At 44.0% G+C, this 17,750-nt stretch overlaps 2 protein-coding genes across 6 annotated transcripts in view; both read left to right on the top strand.

The window, feature by feature from the left end:
- LOC306647137 (uncharacterized protein) overlaps nt 1–6,723 on the top strand; it is a gene marked incomplete at both ends in the record, with an annotated part of 65,551 nt that extends 58,828 nt beyond the window's left edge. The window contains one exon of the mRNA XM_079116155.1: nt 6,501–6,723. Coding sequence (XP_078972281.1) covers nt 6,501–6,723 — 223 coding nt within the window. The remainder of the gene's footprint in view (nt 1–6,500) is intronic.
- The window catches only part of TRAK1 (trafficking kinesin protein 1), a 109,788-nt gene continuing 98,572 nt past the window's right edge, over nt 6,535–17,750 (top strand). Inside the window, exon 1 of one of the 5 annotated variants that reach the window (XM_079114124.1) lies at nt 6,535–6,797. Coding sequence is in view for 4 of the 5 variants with exons in the window: in XM_079114123.1 (XP_078970249.1) it covers nt 8,614–8,704 (91 nt within the window). In the remaining variant the exon portion in view is untranslated. Of the gene's footprint in view, nt 6,798–7,248; nt 8,705–17,750 lie in introns of those variants that run through there. The other 4 variants (XM_079114123.1, XM_079114126.1, XM_079114128.1 and 1 more) reach the window with 4 other exon arrangements.

The following is a 17,750-nucleotide window of genomic DNA, read 5'->3' as shown; positions in this document are numbered from 1 at the left end:
TAGTATGGCCATTTTGACAATATTAATTCTTCCTATCCAAGAACATGGAAGATCTTTCCATCTTCTAAGGTTTTCTTTAATTTCTTTCTTTAGTGTTGTATAGTTCTCATTGTAGAGGTCTTTCACCTCTTTTGTGAGATTGATTCCCAAGTATTTTATTTTTTTCGAGGCTATTGGGAATGGGGTAGTTTTCCTAATTTCTCTTTCTGAAGATTCATCACTTATGTATAAAAATGCATTGGATTTATGGGCATTGATCTTGTAACCTGCTACTTTACTGAATTCACTTATGAGTTCTAAGAGCTTTCTGGTGGAATTTCCAGGTTCCTCTAAATATATAATCATGTCATCAGCGAACAGGGATAGTTTGAGTTCTTCTTTTCCAATTCATATCCCTTTAATTTCTTTGGTTTGTCTAATTGCTCTGGCCAGAGTCTCAAGAACGATGTTGAATAGAAGTGGTGAAAGAGGGCATCCCTGCCTTGTTCCAGTTTTTAGGGGGAATGCTTTCAGTTTTTCAACATTTAGAATGATATTAGCCATGGGCTTAGCATAAATGGCCTTTACAATGTTAAGGAATGTTCCCACTATCCCTATTTTTTCTAGTGTTTTGAGCATGAAGGGGTGCTGTATTTTATCAAATGCTTTTTCTGCATCTATTGAAATAATCATGTGATTCTTGACTTTAAGTCTATTAATATGGTGAATTACGTTTATTGATTTCCTGATGTTGAACCAACCTTGCATCCCTGGGATGAAACCCACTTGATCATGGTGCACTATCTTTTTAATATGTTTTTGTATGCGATTTGCTAAAATTTTGTTGAGAATTTTTGCGTCGATGTTCATTAAGGATATTGGTCTGAAATTTTCTTTCCTTGATGAGTCTCTGTCTGGTTTAGGTATCAGTGTGATATTGGCTTCATAGAATGAGTTTGGGAGGGTTCCCTCCTCTTCTATTTTATGGAATACTTTGAGAAGTATTGGAATGAGCTCTTCTTTAAAGGTTTTGTAGAACTCGGCTGAGAACCCATCTGGTCCCGGACTTTTCTTTGTTGGTAGGCTTTTGATGACTTCTTCTATTTCAGTACTTGAAATTGGTCTATTTAAATTGTGTATGTCCTCCTCGTTCAGTTGAGGCAATTCATATGTCTCTAGAAACCTGTTGATGTCTTCGAAATTTTCTATTTTGTTGGAGTATAGATTTTCAAAATAGCTTCTAATTATGTTTTGTATTTCAATCCTGTCTGTTGTGATATTTCCTTGTTCATTCCGAATTTTAGTGATTTGGGTTTTCTCTCGTCTTCTCTTTGTTAGTGTGGCTAAAGGTTTATCAATTTTGTTTATTTTTTCGAAGAACCAACTATTTATTTTGTCAATTTTTTGTATTGTTTCTTTTGTTTCAATTTCATTGATTTCAGCTCTGAGTTTAACTATTTCCTGTCTTCTACTACTTTTGGTGCTGTTCTGTTCTTCTTTTTCTAGGGCTTTGAGCTGTAGTGTTAGGTCGTTTATTTGTTGAGTTTTACTTCTTTTATTAAATGCGCTCCATGAAATAAATTTCCCTCTAAGTACTGCTTTCATAGTGTCCCAGAGATTTTGATATGATGTTTCTTTGTTCTCATTTACCTCTAAGAATTTTTAAATTTCCTTCCTAATATCTTCTGTTATCCATTCATCATATAATAGCATATTGTTTAATCTCCAGATGTTGGAATAGTTTCTGTGTTTTACTCTTTCATTTATTTCTAACTTCAATCCATTATGATCTGATAGAGTACATGCTAGTGTCTCTATCTTCTTGTATTTGCTAACATTAGCTTTGTGGCGTAATATATGGTCTATTTTAGAGAAGGATCCATGTGCTGCTGAGAAGAAAGTGTATTCGCTCTTGGTTGGATGGTATATTCTATAAATGTCCGTTAAGTCTAAATTATTGATTGTGTTATTGAGATCTATGGTTTCTTTGTTCAATTTTTGTCTGGAAGATCTGTCCAGTGGTGAGAGAGGCGTGTTAAAATCACCTAGTATTATTGTGTTGTGGTCTATTTGGTTTCTGAAATTGAGAAGAATTTGTTTGACATACATAGATGAGCCACTGTTTGGGGCATAGATGTTTATGATTGTTATATCTTGCTGATTTATGCTTCCCTTAAGCAGTATGAAATGACCTTCTTTATCCCTTCTGACTAACTTTGGCTTGAAGTCCACATTATTGGAAATGAGGATGGATACTCCAGCTTTTTTGCTGAGTCCATGTGCATGGTATGTTTTTCCCCATCCTTTCACCTTTAGTCTATGGGTATCTTTTTCTATGAGGTGAGTCTCTTGCAGGCAACATATTGTTGGATGTTTCTTTTTAATCCAATCTGCCAGTCTATGTCTTTTGATTGATGAATTCAGGCCATTAACATTCAGGGTTATTATAGAGAAATGATTTGGTTTTCCGGTCATTTGGTTCATTTTTAAAATTTTGTTTATTTATTTGTTTGACACAATTTGTTTCCTCCTTTATTTGACAATTCCTTTAGGATAATTCCTCCCTTTGCTGATTTGCTTCTTTGTTTTTCATCTCTTCCTCATGGAATATTTTGTTGAGAATGTTCTGCAATGCTGGCTTTCTTTTTGTAAATTCTTTTAGCTTTTGTTTATCATGGAAGGATTTTATTTCATCGTCAAATTTGAAGGTAAGTTTTGCTGGGTATAAGATTCTTGGTTGGCATCCATTTTCTTTCAGGGCTTGAAAAATGTTGTTCCAGGCCCTTCTAGCTTTTAGGGTCTGGATTGAAAAGTCTGCTGATATGCGTATTGGTTTCCCCCTGAATGTAATTTGGTTCTTTTCTCTCACAGCCTTTAAAATTCTGTCTTTATTTTGTATGTTCGGTATTTTCATTATAATGTGCCTTGGTGTGGGTCTGTTGTAATTTTGTATATTTGGAGTCCTATAAGCCTCTTGAACTTGATTTTCCATTTCATTCTTCAGATTTGGGAAATTTTCTGATATTATTTCATTGAATAAATTGTTCATTCCTTTGGCTTGTTTCTCTAGGCCTTCCTCAATCCCAATAATTCTTAAATTTGGCCTTTTCATGATATCCCATAGTTCTTGTAGATTCTGTTCATGATTTCTTACCATCTTCTCTGTTTGTTCAACTTTGTTTTCAAGGGTAAATATTTTGTCTTCAATGTCTGAGGTTCTGTCTTCCAGGTGTTCTATCCTATTGGATATGCTTTCTATGGAGTCTTAATTTGGTTTATTGTTTCCTTCATGTCAAGGATTTCTGTTTGGGTTTTTTTCAATATCTCTAACTCTTTATTGAAATGATCTTTTGCTTCCTGTATTTGCTCTTTTAACTGTCGATTGATGCGATCATTCAATGCTTGCATTTGCTCTTTCATCTCATCGTTTGCTTCTCTGATCATTTTAATTATGCACATTCTGAACTCCTTTTCTGTCATTTCTTCTGCCATGCTGTCATTGGGTTTTATTGATGTAACATCTAGATTTGTTTGCAGCATTTTCTTTCCTTGTTTTCTCATATTGTTCAGGTATCAGTGGACCGCTGAGATATTGCAGATTTCCTCTATTGACTTACAATGTCCCTGAAGATTTCTATATATATCCCCCCTTAGCCTTCAGTAGGCTGAAGTCATGGAGGAAGTTGATAATGCGGTGCTCCACAAGGAAGCTGCCTCTCTAGGAGTGGTGGCCTTCAGGTGGGGTATAATCCCTGCTAGTGGGCAGAGGTGCCTCCACTTGTTAACCAATGGTCATCCAAAGGGGACCTAGGCTGCGGGCTGAGGCAAGGCCTGTTTGGGCCTGAGTCTCTGGTTTTACCGTCCTTGTGGGGAAACCTCACCCGGCAGGGAAGACTCACCCGGTGGGGAGGTCTCGCTGGTCAGTTCCCTCCTAGAGGTTCCCCTCAATTTACAGCTACCGCCTTGTCTGGGCTGCCTTCCTCTGCAAAGTTCCCAGGGGCCCGGCCCTACCTCCTGGGCCTGGGAGCCTCACCCTTCGCAGATGAATCTCCTTAGGCTGCCCCTCCTCAGAGAATTTGCCCGCAGGCCTGGAACCTTCGCTCCGCCCTAAGCCTGTCTCTGTGCGGCTCTTCCACCCAGAAGCCTCCTAGATCCTGGGACCCTGCTCTGCACCTAATCGCCTGGCTGTGTGGCCCCTCCTCTGAGCCGCCACCTGGGGCCCCGAACAATTGCTCTGAGTCCCAGAGACCTGCCACAGGCCTCTTCCTCCAGACAGCCGCCCACTATTCTGGTGCGGTCACTAGGAGTCCAAGAAACTCACTTCGTGCCTCCTCCTCCCACCAACCACCCGTAGCCCTGGGCAATCAATCACTCTGAGTCGAAGTGACCCTCCCCGTTCCTCCTCCTTCTCCAGATAACCCCCCGGGTGTTCAGGAGCGGTCGCTCTGAGTGGCTCTGAATCCACGTGACCCGCTGCACGGGTCCTCTGGGCAACCGCCCGGAGCTCTGGTGCGGCCACTCAAGACCAAGCGTCCCACCACGCTTCTCCTCCAGGCAGCCCCCCTGTGTTCAGGAGCTGTCACTTTAAGTCCAAACAACTCACCACTTGCCTTCTCCTCTGAGCAGCCGCCTGGAGCGCTAATGCAGTCACTGCGAGTCCAAAGGACCCGCCGCGCTCCTCCTCCTCCTCCTCCTCCTCCTCCTCCGGGCAGGTTCCGGGGTTCAGAAGTGGTCTGAGTCCAAACAGCTCGCCGCACAGCCCCTCCTCTGGCAACCGCCTGAAGCTCTGGTGTAGTCACCCCGAATCCAAGCGGCCGCGTTCCTCTTCCTCCTCCTCATCCTCAGGGCAGGCCCCGGGGTTCAGAAGCGTCGTTCTGAGTCCAAACAGCTCGCCGCGCGGCTTCTCCTCTGGCAACCGCCTGTAGCTCTGGTGCAGTCACTCCAAATCCAAGCGGCCACGCTCCTCCTCCTCCTCCTCAGGGCAGGCCCCGGTGTCCTGAGTCCACACAGCTCTCCTCGCCACTCCTCCCCTGGGCAGCCGCCGGAGCCCCAGTGGTTGCTCCGAGTCCCAGCGCTGTGCCGAGCGGCCTCCTTTTCGGCGCTCCCAGCTGTCGGAGTTCACTGCTCCAGCGGGGGGAGGGGCGTCTCACCAGCAGCTCTACTTCACAAAGTTTCCTGCGTTCCGGGACCACCGTCCCATCCGGGACGCCTCCCCAATGGGAGAGACTCACCCGGCTGCTTTGAGTTGGTCCCAAGTGTCTCAATATCTCCTCTTTTGAATCCTGAGTCCTGGAGCAGCATGAAATGCAGCCACCCTCTAGGCCGCCATCTTGAAACCCCCCTGATACGTTTTTTATTTGAAGTTAAATTCAGGATTTTAAATGACAGGACTACAGAAGTACACATTCCATTAATTTTGGCATCATCATTCATCAGGTAGTCTCTGGAAAATTCCACTGTGTATGTGAAAGTGTCTTCGAAAATAGCCAGTCTCAGGGAGACCCAGGTGTTCTCAGACCACACGTTGAAATGTCTTGTGTGGAAGAATATTCTGTAGGCTTCCCACCTTGTTCATTGAGCTCCCATGTAACGTTTTTGCCAGGCATGTGTTTGTGTGTGCGCATGCGCACAAGCAGTGTGGTGGGCCAGGAGAGGAGGGCCCTTGTTGAATTAAAGGTCGGCTTCGGAGACAACAGAGGTTGGAAATGTGTGGAGGAGTCACCTACGTGTAGGTTTGCTGTTCCTGGAACAAGTACAGTCCTTAATAGCTGGTACTACACTCTGTCTCTTTCCCACCCTATTCCCTGTCTTTGGTCCCAGGTAGATTTTAAATGGAGCCTGTAGAGAGAGTTGGACCTACTAGTCCCAAGGGCCTCAATTTGCTGTCCTTAGCTCCCCCAAAGCCTATGAATGGGCTGAATTTCCTGAAACTGCATATATTTTTTTGAATAAGGTCTATAGTTTTAATTAGGTTTTTAAAGGAATCCCCTCATTTCTCTCTGTAGCCTAAGGTTTGCATGCCTTAAAGTTCTTAGAGTTGAGACTATATCATACTAGAAGAGTTTAAGAAAAGCATCAAGTCTTATACAATTTAGTATGCAAATAACATTATCTCCTTGCTTTGTGTATATAATTCCTGTAGCGGTTTGTCAGTGTGTTCCTTGGAATGCATGCGTACAGCTCTTCCCACAGGTGTGGTTGCCAGGTGTCCCCAATGTCCTTATTTCAGGTTAGGTATCCTTATTGTAGCTGCACTGCAGATTGTTCATTTCCTTAGAGCTGCTTCAAAATAGATGTCAAAAGTAAATGAAGCCACGTACTTCATATTTTGGTCTATATTGAAGCCTATTTAGTTAAATGGAACTTCAGTTCTTTTGTTGAAACTGAAGAATGTAATTGGAGAAATTTCTTCAGAATTTGCAATCTGAACCTACATCATCTGAACTTTCTAAAGATTTCTTTTTCCAAGTATGTTCATAGACTCTAAGTAACCATGTCCTTCTCTCTGGATTGTCCCATAGATTCCCTGTAAGCTGCTTCTGCTGGTGTGCCAGACCTACTGGGGACTGTCTGCCTGACTGCCCCAGACTTCGGCAGTGGGGACCCCGATGGCAGTGGGCACCTCCCCCTGAAACCTGCCAAGCTGGACGCCACAGCTCTGCACGACGACACTTTGGCCAGCTCCGTGCCCCCTTCGGAGGCATGCAACCATGCAGTCCTAGCCTGCAGCCCGGGCATCCCTGAAGAACACTATGTAAGTGAAGCTGTGGAAGATGCTCCCAGCGACAGAGGATACCGGGATGCCTGCACCATTACCGGTATGGGGGCCCTTTCCCTGCCAGGGACTAATGGAGGAAGGCAGACTTCAGCAAAGACTGGTGAAAGGATGCAGCCATGGGAACAGGCCTGGGGAAGGGATGTGGGGTGGAACCACCAAGTGCAAAAGAGTCTGAGCTTTGAGACTGTGAGGCCTCTCATTTCAAGCTTGCTTTGCCAGTGAATCATTCTGTGACTTGTGTCTGAGATGACCTGCCTGAGATGTAGATACCTCATAGAATCATCATGACAGTTAAAGATATGAACCCTGGGCAGCGTGCATGGCCCATCATGAGTCCTAGTGTAGTTTGGTCCCTTTCTTCTCTCTCTGAGGCTGTTTCTTCAGACATAGGGAGGTGTAATAGAAATAGTGTCATGGTGGGATGCAGAAGTGGAGAACCACCCAGGTATGCACAGACATCCATTCTTACAGACGCTTGTGTTAGTCATACCTTCCCAGTGTCCCAGGAACTGGGTCATCACTGCCTGGTCCACTGGTAGCATCTACTGCTCAGACACTGTGTACTAGAGCTGTAGCTTGTTTCTTTTCCCCAGGGGAACACTGAGACAAGTCCTTGGAGCCAGTGCCAAGAGAGGACTGTGAATGGAAATGGTGTGGGATGGTGTACATAACAGCAGCTACTAACAAAACTACAGTTACACTTAGTTGCATTCACATAGAAGTCTGCTCTATTTTTCATTTTTGTCTTCAGTTTTTCCTTTTGTCCTGTTTGAAATAATGCCCTGGTACCACTTTAAAAATAAGCACATTTGCTTCTAGTAGCTTCTCATTGTTCTGTGTTACCCATTAGGCTTTGAGGATCTCCCTGGTGTTAGGCAGGGACACAGGGGAGGACAATAAGAAGGGGGCCCCAAGAGCCTTAGAGGTGAGAGGTTAGGGGAGGACCAGGTGGCTTCATGGAGGAGCTGATATCCCAGCTCCATCTTCATTTGTCTGAACATGTGAACTTACCCTTGGGATTCTAGCGGAGTCTGTACCAGAGAAATCCAGGAAATGTCCAGCCTGCTTAACCAGTTTCACTTTCTCTGAACGTGACAACGGAGGGCAAAGAAATGGCAGAATGCAATGCTGAAACCTCAAACCCCGCAGGACGTTGTAACTTGAGGTCCTTTGCTGGGATGCCCGTAGCAAGCACCAGAGGAGAATTGAGGAACAGCTCAGTGCTGTCACGTTTGGCAGTGGCTCAGTAAACGGAAGCGTAAACATGGGCACTGTTGGCATTTAAGGTGCTGGGTCGCTGGGCGATGCAGAACCTACCTGCTCAGGTTAAAGTCTTATTAGATGGTCATAGGAAGACATAGGCTCAAAAAAGCTTTCTCTGAGAGACCTTGAATTTCCCCAAGAATGTGTGTGTGGCCCCGAGGGCTTCGCCCAGTGCAGTCCTGGGACACCGCCTGGCATCCAGCCTCTGATACAGGCACTCCGCCCCCAGTTCCCCGTGAGCCCAGAGATGAACGGACTTTTTGTTCTCTTTTGAGTTTTAGGCAAAACTGAAAGCTGGTCACAAAGCCCTGTTCTCCCTGCTACTCCCCTACCCTCAACTTAGAGGTATCACATTTTGGGGTGCGTCATTTTCTGTTTGGGGTGGTTTAACAAGATGAGCCGATAGGGTTCCCAGGCTGCTGGAGTTACGTAACTCATTGCGCTCCCAGGGCAGCTCAGAATCTTAGGATTTGTTCTAACAAGCAAACTCAGAAAACTGCTGAGGAAGGCTCCGAAGAGTGGCCATACCCAAGCCGGGCTCCCATGGAGGATCTCTTTTCTCTCTGAATTGCCGTTGGAGTTTCTTTCTGCACATGGCATTGGCTTTTCAGTTGGGGCAGCCTGTAAAGGCCCAGCCTCTGCCAGGACTCTGCCCAGGGAAGCTGATTCAGACAAACTCTGGTGGTAAGTGTTTTCTCCTGGTGTGTCTGCTGTTTGTTTTCTTTGTGGCATGGTCAGAAAGGAGAAAAGACCAGAGAAGTTGTCTCTCTTGCTCTGCACTGCTTGGCAGGGTGTCTGTGGCTGTGTGGTAGGGATATTGCTGTGTCAAATGATTGATGGGCAGAGCGCAGGGTGTTAGAGGCTGCTTGTCCTTACTGTATCCCCTGGTCTGGGCTCAGAGGAGGCCAGGGGCACCTGTGGGGCAAAAGCAGCAGGGCTGAGTTGGGACTTTGATCCCCTTTCCCTTCACAGTTCTCTACAGCAGCTGAGCAGGGTGGCTAAGGTCCTGACCTCTGACCTCTCCAACATTGCCATTTCTTTATTCTTGCATCATCTTCCTCCTGGTTTCTTAGAGCCTAGCCTGGTACCCTGGGCCAGCAAGGAGTTTATCAGTTGTGAAGAAAGGAGTTAGATAGTCTCTCCCTTTCTCCCTTCTTCCTTTCCTCACCGTCTTTTTTTCTTTACCTAACTGTGCTCAACCCTGTGATTCCAGCCCACGCCCCAGTGATGGAGGGAGAGCTCGCTGATCGTGTCTGCTTTTGTTTGTCGTTCTTGCTTGGGGCTGATGTTTTTACTCATTTCCTCTAAGCTGATTGGAGTCTGACTATATGATGACATCTGGTTTCTGTCCTGTCTACACTCTGGTTTTGGCTGTCTGGGCCAAAACCCAGTGAACTCCTTAGAGACATCTACACGTCTTATCCATTCCAGACAGTTTTAGCTTTCAAAACATATAAATCTTATTGAATAAGCCTAAAGTCATTTCGAACCTGCAAGAATCTTACTGTTACACTCCTATCAAACCAGCATATATTCAGGGCCAGCTTTTTAATGGGGTTCATTTGTGAGAACTGGTCCTGCTCTCCAATCCAGAGGTATAAAGGAGTGGAAACCCAGAGAGAATTGCTTAGGAAAAGGGTGCTTATAGCAACTCTCCTACCCAGAAGTATTCTTCATCAAAGGGCCACTGTTGAGTAATTTTTCTTTTGGTATCACTAATTTAAGTCATCACACTGGATGTTTTATCCTCTGAAAATATGCTCAAATAAAACATTTTGGACTTTACATTTTATTAGCTCAATTAAGGTATTATCATTTTCCATCCAGTATAATTTTTAAGAAATGTTTTCCATTGAAAATTTATAGTTTAAGTGACAACTTATTTAGCTTTAAACAGAAAAGAATGAACAATAAAATATCTCTTCGTTGAAGAGTGAGAAAATACAACTCATAAACTAGGCAATTGTGGATATTTTGCACATTTGTAATTCTGTTTCTTCCAGCTTGTGGACCCTCCTCTGCCTAACAGTTGATCTGTTTTTGGAATGAGGGAGGGAGTTCTGTGAGTTCTCTTATGCTGATTTCTAGAGCTAACAACTTTCCAAAAACACAAAACACTCACCTATGCTTTGTTTTTTAATTTTTTTTTTTTAGTTGTTGATGGACCTTTATTTTACTCATTTATTTATATGTGGTGCTGAGAATTGAACCCAGTGCTTCATACATGCTAGGCAAGTGCTCTACCACTGAGCCACCACCCCAGCCCTCACCTGTGCTTTTTAAATATGGTGTAAGTGATTTTTGAGGCCATAGCTGGCACTTCCTTTTTTTGTGTTCCTCATCATCGAGTGGGTAATGTACTACCATGGAAGGTGTTTTTTTTTGGGGGGGGGCGGGTACTAGGGATAGAACCCAGTGGTGCTCTACCTTTGAGCTACATTCCCAGCCCTTTTTAAATTTTATTTTGAGACTGAGTCTCCCTAAGTGTCCCAGGTTGACCTTGAACTTGTGATCTCCCTGCTTTAGCCTCCTAAGTAGCTTGGAATACAGGACAGGCATCACATAGAATTTTTTTGTTTTGTTTCAATGTCTTTATTTTATTCATTTTTAAAAAAAAATATTTTTATGTGATGCTGAGGATTGAACCCAAAGTACCTTACACATGCTAGGCAAGCACTCTACCACTGAGCTATAACCCCAGCCCCACGCAGGGTTTTTGATGTAAATTATAAATTATAAAATGTAGTTACAGTGTATTGGTAAGATTTTTTTTTTTTTTTTGTGGTGCTGGGGATTAAACCCAGGGCCCTGTGCTTGCAAGGCAAACACTTTACCAACTGAGCTATCTCCCCAGCCCCTGTAAGATTCTTGATATGTAATTGGGGCTCTAGTTCTCAGGTGCTTGGTATATTTTATCTTCCTCCTAATTGGTTTTAGCTTTGCACTACAAACTAATTTTTAATATATCTAATGTATCACAGAAGAGTGTTACAGTCTAGCCATTTTAGGAGATTGGCAAATAATAAGTTATAATTGAAAAAAAAAAATCATTATTGGTCTAGGAGCCAGTCTTGGGCCTCAGCCATTGGTCCCAGTTCTTTCTGTCCAGCTAAGCCTGTAGGGCCTATGATTGGGAGTGACCAAGAGAGGGTGCAGGGTGCACTGTGGCCAGGAGTGAGCAGTCCAAGAGCAAGACCAGGTGGAGAATACAGTGCCTTTTATAACCTAACCTCAGAAGTCACAAAGGCACTCCTTCTCCTTCATATTTTCTTAGACTTATGGGCTAGTGGTGATTCAGTGTGGGAGACCACCACACAGGGCAGGCAAGGACCAGGAGGTGGGGTGCTATGGGGGGTATTCGGAGGTACTGTCACACAGCATGACAATCCTAAGAAGTATATCTCACCATCATCTCCTCTTGCAAATGAGGAAATTCGAGGCTCAGAGAGTTTACATAAGTAACCTGTTCAAAGTCACACAGTTTAGCGGTGGAGTCAGGCTTGAAATCTAGGCAGTCTGCCTTAGGGCCGAAAGCCTTCTTAAGGACTCCCCTTATTTTGTGAGCTTCTTTGACTGTGATTCACAGTAAAAAAAGAAATCTCATTATTTTATACTGCGAGTCCTCAGATTTATACATAAACCTCAAACAGAAGTTTTACAAAATAACCTTTGTCCTTATTACTTTCTGTTCACTTGGATGTTTTCTGTCCTACTTCCTTGCAGGGGAGAAAGAAAGCTAATTGTGATTCATCAAATTGCTTTTCTACTCGCTTGCAGTTTGAAATATTTTGCACTGTTCTGTCTTGCCTCCGTAGAAACTTAAAAGTCCTGCTGCCCAGAACTCACCCTTAGGTGCCTCAGTTTGAAAAAGTGTGCCATAGAAAAAGACAACAGTGCGAAGAGGCACCCTGGGTTTTCCACCCTGAGCAGGTTAATGTTCTGTGCATGTGAATGTATGAATAACCCCTCTTGCTTTAAAATTTTTCTACAAACGAGGACATAAGTCACCAGACCGCTGCTTTTTGTGCTCAGTGATCTGTATTGGAGACCTTTCCCTTTAGCACACATCCATCACATTCCTTTTGTGGTGACATATTGTTCATTGTTTCCAAGAGCCACAATTAATTTAATGAATTCCCAGCGATGGATCTGTGGATTGTTTCCAGTGTTTTGCAGCTGTACGCAGGGCTGGGGGATATCTACGTGTCCAAGCCAATATAAGGTGAAACTGTGAGACTCTCTCGATCGGGAACCTCAATTTTGGTGGACATTGTCAGAGGTTGTATTTTACCTATTGTTCAGATAGCATGGGGGAGAGTGTGGGCCACACCATGTGTACCCCGGGTATTCGCCAATGCTTTATTCTTTGCCTATTCAGGTATAGAAAACAGTGGCACTCGGGGTCTCTATTTGTGTTCCTCTCAGTGTGCAGGGGTTGAGCATCTGGTGGTGTTTCCTCGAGTAAAAATATTTTTGTTTTTGGTGCTGAGGGTTGAACCCAAGGCCTTGCTACATCCCCAGCCCTAGAACAATTGTTTTTGTCTTTTGCGTGACTTGAGATAAACACAACAAAATGCTTCTTAACAGTTTCTACTTTGAGCTGATGAAGTGGTTACCTCTGTCATTCTAAATAAGATATTATTTATATTTTTTCTTTATTAACTTTAGAGAGGGACTTATTGTAGTACCTGCCTTACAAGATTGCTGTGAGCATTAAATGAGTTAATATGTAATGCCCACAGAGTGCTTAGGCTGTTGGCATACAGTAAGTGCTTAATTAATCGGCTTCTTTGTTAACACTACTTTTGAATTTTGCTCGCTTGCCTACTGATCTACCTATTTATCTTTCTGTCTGTCTCTCGGTCATTTGTCCATCTGCCTACCAATTTGTCTGCCTATCCTTCCATCCATCTTTTCCTGGCCTGGAGGAAAAACTCTGCATACCTGTTGCTGCATTAGTAGGTGGGAGGAAGGGCAGCAGCTGCATAGCTGTCTAAATTTTGCCCTGCAGTTGTCCCTGTTTGCAGGCCCCTTTCCTTTCCCCTGCCTTTCTTGCTGTCTCTGAGCCTGGGCCCCAGCGTTTTCTCTTCTACATTCTGGGCCCCAGATTTGTTCCATCAACATACTTGCAACCGTCCTTCAGAAGTATGGTTCTCTTTACCCCACGCTGACTCTTCTCTCACATGCCTCTTCCCTTGCTCCAATCAAGTCATCCTTTTTGCTCCATTCCTGCCCTCCCTGATCCTGGAGGCTGGCTCATCTCTGTGCTTGCCCTGCTGGGAGTGGCAGGGCTGGCTGGACTTGCCTGGAATCTGCTGGGCGTGATGGGGTGTGGCCTGCAGGGGGACAGGCTGTGCAGTGCAGGCCTCTGAAATTTTTCTTGGGGAGGCAGAATATGTTTATCTATCCATCAAAGGGGAATAAGGGCTTATTGGGAACAGCAAATGATGTGTTTTTGTGAAAATACTTTAAAACCTCTGAAGTTCTGTGTAAAGTCCAGTAGAAATGCTGTATATCTCATCACTAGCCACATGTGGCCATTAAGTGCCTGAAGTGCAGTTATTTGTGACTAAAGAATTAATTTTAATATGTTATACAATGTGAATTAATTCGAGTTTAAAGAGGCACATGTGGCTAATGGAAACATATTAGATAGCACAGCCCTGTACATCTTTACAGTTTATTGAAAGGCATTGACTCTCATTTAAAATGTTTTCATAGATCTTTAAAGTATGACCTTCACTTGAAAACCAAAACTACCAGTTGATTGTAGACGTGACTGGCCTTTCTGTATCATTCATAAAAAATGACTAAAGATTCTTTCCATTGTTTTTCCATATTTATCTCAGATTTTTCTGATAAGCACTTGAGGTTCATGCTAAAACTATTCAGTTCTTACTTGAGTCTGTTTCCACTTATTAGCTAATAAACGTGTGCTTATTTCTCTTTTCGCTTTGGTTTCTAGGAAGTGCAGTTGCCTTATGTGTTCATTGAGCTGTTATTCTGGTAAAGTCTTTCCTTTGCACTCTGCTGCCTCCATCCCTTTAATAAAGTATAGAGGTTGCTCTTATTTTATGTTTATTGTAGTGGTTCTGTTGAATCCTTAGTGGACGTCCATGTGGTGTGAAATGATTGAATGTTGGTCCACTATGCTTTTTCAAGGAATCATGAACTCTCTCCTTTGGGAACACACCTTATTACCCTCTTATCTTGGCCTGAACAGACCCATTGATATTCCTCAGGGAGAAGCAGTTTGACTTCCTCAGGTATCAGACCTTGAATGCATTGGCTTTGGTGCAGAAACATCTGGATGTAATTCAAGGTTAGCACTTAAGGTGTAACTTTGGGCAACTCATCCAATCTCGGAACCAGTTTCTCCATCTCTAAAATGGGCATAATAAGAAAACTATTGCAGGTTCAGATGATTCCTATTAAGTGCCTAGTTCTGTGGTGCATGAAAATGTTCAAGCAACATTAGCAACTGTTTTTGCTTCTGTCTCAGCTTAATGGCCAATTTTTCTAAAACTGCTTTTAACCCTTCTCCCCAGTTCACATTGAAATTTTCTGGTACAGTACTTGTTTGCCCGCCTCTTATGGCACTTTACTGCCTGTTGGGCTTGGATTTTGAGTTCTGAAAGGGAGGGAACGTGCTTTGGATCACCTACTGGTCATACAAAGTGCCTAGTATAAATGTACCAGGGAGCACCACATTTTTTGTGATTTCAGTCTTTAAATTTTCTAGACATATCCATCTTGGAAAACAGCAAACAATCCTGGGAATTGTTTGGGGAAGGGCTGCAAGGTATTTATCAGTTGTGAACTACAGCGGCGTTTGCAGCTGTGGCAACACCAGGGCCCCCTGGGCATGCTGTTTCTAGAAGAATCTCTGGGATACCTTCATTTTTAGTTTTCTTTTCCTCTTTTCTTTCCCTGTTCTCATTCTTTTCTCTGCCCCGCCCCAGCCATGCCTCCCTTCTTCCCACCTCTTTGTTTTTCCGCCCCTTCCTCCCCACTTTCCCTCCTCCTCCTCCTCTTCCTTCTTCCTCCCCTCTCTCCATCCCTCCTGTGCCCCTTCCTTCCCCTGCTTTCTCCTCTTCCTCTTCATTAGAGAAAATATTTCTGCTTTCCATTTTAAAATTGTGCAGCCAAGAGGTGGATCTAGGCTGGCTAAGGCTTTAGAAGCTTTGCAACGCTCAGGAGAACTGCGATAAAGGCGAAAGGTCACAGGTCACTGGGTTCATGTCCTTTGATGCTTTTCCAGCAGGTGGCCACGTTGGCCTATTATAACTGGCCTTTCCCCATTGCATCTGAGGAACAAGTACCCTCCGACCCGCTTTCATAATGTGGGTTCTGTGATAATGAAGACATATCATGATGCACATTTGGGGTACTCCAGGGTTTGGCCAGAAGCAAGAAGCTAGTACAGGTGTTACCCAGATGCCAGTGGTCGATCTGTGTACCATAAGAATTTTCAATTATTAGAGTTAAGTGAACAAGAAGAGATGAACTTTGAATAAAGTGAAGTGGGAAGGCTGAAAACTTTGGGCTCTGTAGGAATGACCCCTGGGGGACAGCAGGGGTATGTCTGCTTGCTCAAGCATCACAAGAGCCTCCTCCCTCTCGTCCTTATAATGTTGGGATCCAACCCAGGGTCTTGCACACGCTAGGCAGTTGCTCTACCACTGAGCTATACCCCTGCTCAAAGTTTAGCTTCCTGGTTATTGGAAAGATGATAATAGGCCAGGCCTGTGGGCAGGGTCCTCTTCCTGAAATAGCCCTTCCCTCAAGCCTCCAGCTATGCAGAAAGGGCAAGCCATTCTAAGGGACCTGACATTCCATCTCTTTACCTGGGAGGAATTTGGTTCTTACTCAGCTCACCATGGTCGTTGTCAGCTCTCAGGGAAATACATAATTATACTCTTTTCAGCATTGAAAAGTCCTTTGAACAGATTGTTCAGGTTGCTATACCTGTAGGTTTGAACTCCATTGCTCAATGCTATTTTAATTGCTATTTCTGTGTGTGTTTGTGTGTGTGTGTGTCCTGTAGGTATGTGATGCAAATAGAAATGGGAAGGGGTGAATCTGAATTGTGAAAGGACCTGCAAGTTTCCAGGTGCCCATTCCCCCTTCGCCTTTTATTTGAATTCTGGCTGCTCAGGACAGAATAAGTCTGTCCAGGTGAGGCTGTAGCACCACCTAGTGGTTTAGGGAAGCACTAGCAACAGGAATTGGGAGCCTGAAGGCCAAGGCCAGATCCCCACAGGGCACTAGGTTTGCAACTTTTGAAAGGGGAGTTAACTTGTCAGGATAGTCTGACAAGACAGCCAGCTTTAGTTGTGTAGAATGTAAGAGATCCTTCCTTTCAGCCTCTCTTCTGCACCTTAATTCTGTGCCTAAACACTCTCTTTGCTAATTCCAGAGGTAGTTCCTGTGAGGCAGAGTAGTAAAGCCAAGTGTGACCATTTCTTTCTTGCTTAGTCTACATGTGAGGAAAGTCTACAGGTGGTTTAATTTCAGCCCATGCAATGAACTTTATTTTTCTTGCTATCAGACATGTTGTACGCTACATGTCTTTGAATTAGGTGCATTTGAATCAGGAATTGCTGTAGAAACACTAAGAGCAACTCCCAAATCTCAATGCCTACTTCAACATTTATTTCTTGCTGATGATCACAGGTCACCTTAGGATTGATTGGCTTCAACTAGGGTCTGCTCCTTTTTATCTGTTGTTTGGTAATTTGGGCTAAGGGGGCAGCAGAGGACAGGAACTCAAGAGGTTGCACCCCACCACACAGCACATTCACAGCTACTGGTTGGACATGGAGTAAGTCATGTCCATTTACATTCCATTGGCCCAGAGTCACGGTTTCGAAATGGTATGTGTGCACAGTGAACCACAGAGGGGGAGTGAAGGAAGAATTGTGAACCAGATGAACCTGGATTTGAGGAGATTCTGAGGTCACAGAAGCTCAGATGGCTGAGATGTGCAGGTGGCCTTCAAGAAAGCCCTCTTGGTGTCAGTCACCTCTCAGCCCTGCTGGGCTGGAAGACTTGGGGTTAGGCTGGTCTGGGAGGGACATGGCTCTTTTCGCCTGGAGCACAGCTCAGCAAACTTCTTTGAAGGACACTTTAGTTTGCAATTCAGGTGTCTCTGCGATTGTAGCACAGAAGCAGGAATGGGCGAGGCTGTGTTTCCCTAAAACTTTTATTTATAGTAAAAGGCAGGGGTTTGGATTTCCCTGTGGGCTGTTGCTTGTAGACTCCTGGCCTAGACTTTCAAGGACAGATTTATAACAGGACACCAACTTAACAATAAGAGGGAAATACTCCTTTTTATATGGGAAGCCAAAATAAAATTCACCGGGCAGTTTTTGAGGCCAGTAATCCCCACTCACTCAGCCCTATTAAGCTGGAAATAGTCATTTCATGTCACTGAAAGCTAGGCAGTCAGATTATTGTTTTTAAATATGAAATCTCATTTGCTTACCCATCTTCAGCAGCAGTGTGCATAAAAGTTATCAGAAGCTCTTTAGACTTTCCAAACATGGTATGTGGAAGGTAACGTAACCTTTCTGCTGGATTCAGATTTATCTTGTGTGAGCACTCAGGGTTTCTGCTTCCCAAAGATGTGCTGGTGTTCTTAAGGGTAGTAGGTGTGCTCAGCACTCATTCCTTCACATTCCTTCTGGACGGATTGGTTTTTTGTTTGTTTTTTGGGTACCAGGGATGA

Source organism: Sciurus vulgaris (genome assembly GCF_902686455.1).
Source record: "Sciurus vulgaris genome assembly, chromosome: 16".
In the NCBI taxonomy this organism is placed as follows: Eukaryota; Metazoa; Chordata; class Mammalia; order Rodentia; family Sciuridae; genus Sciurus; species Sciurus vulgaris.
This window is presented reverse-complemented; position numbering and strand designations above follow the sequence as displayed.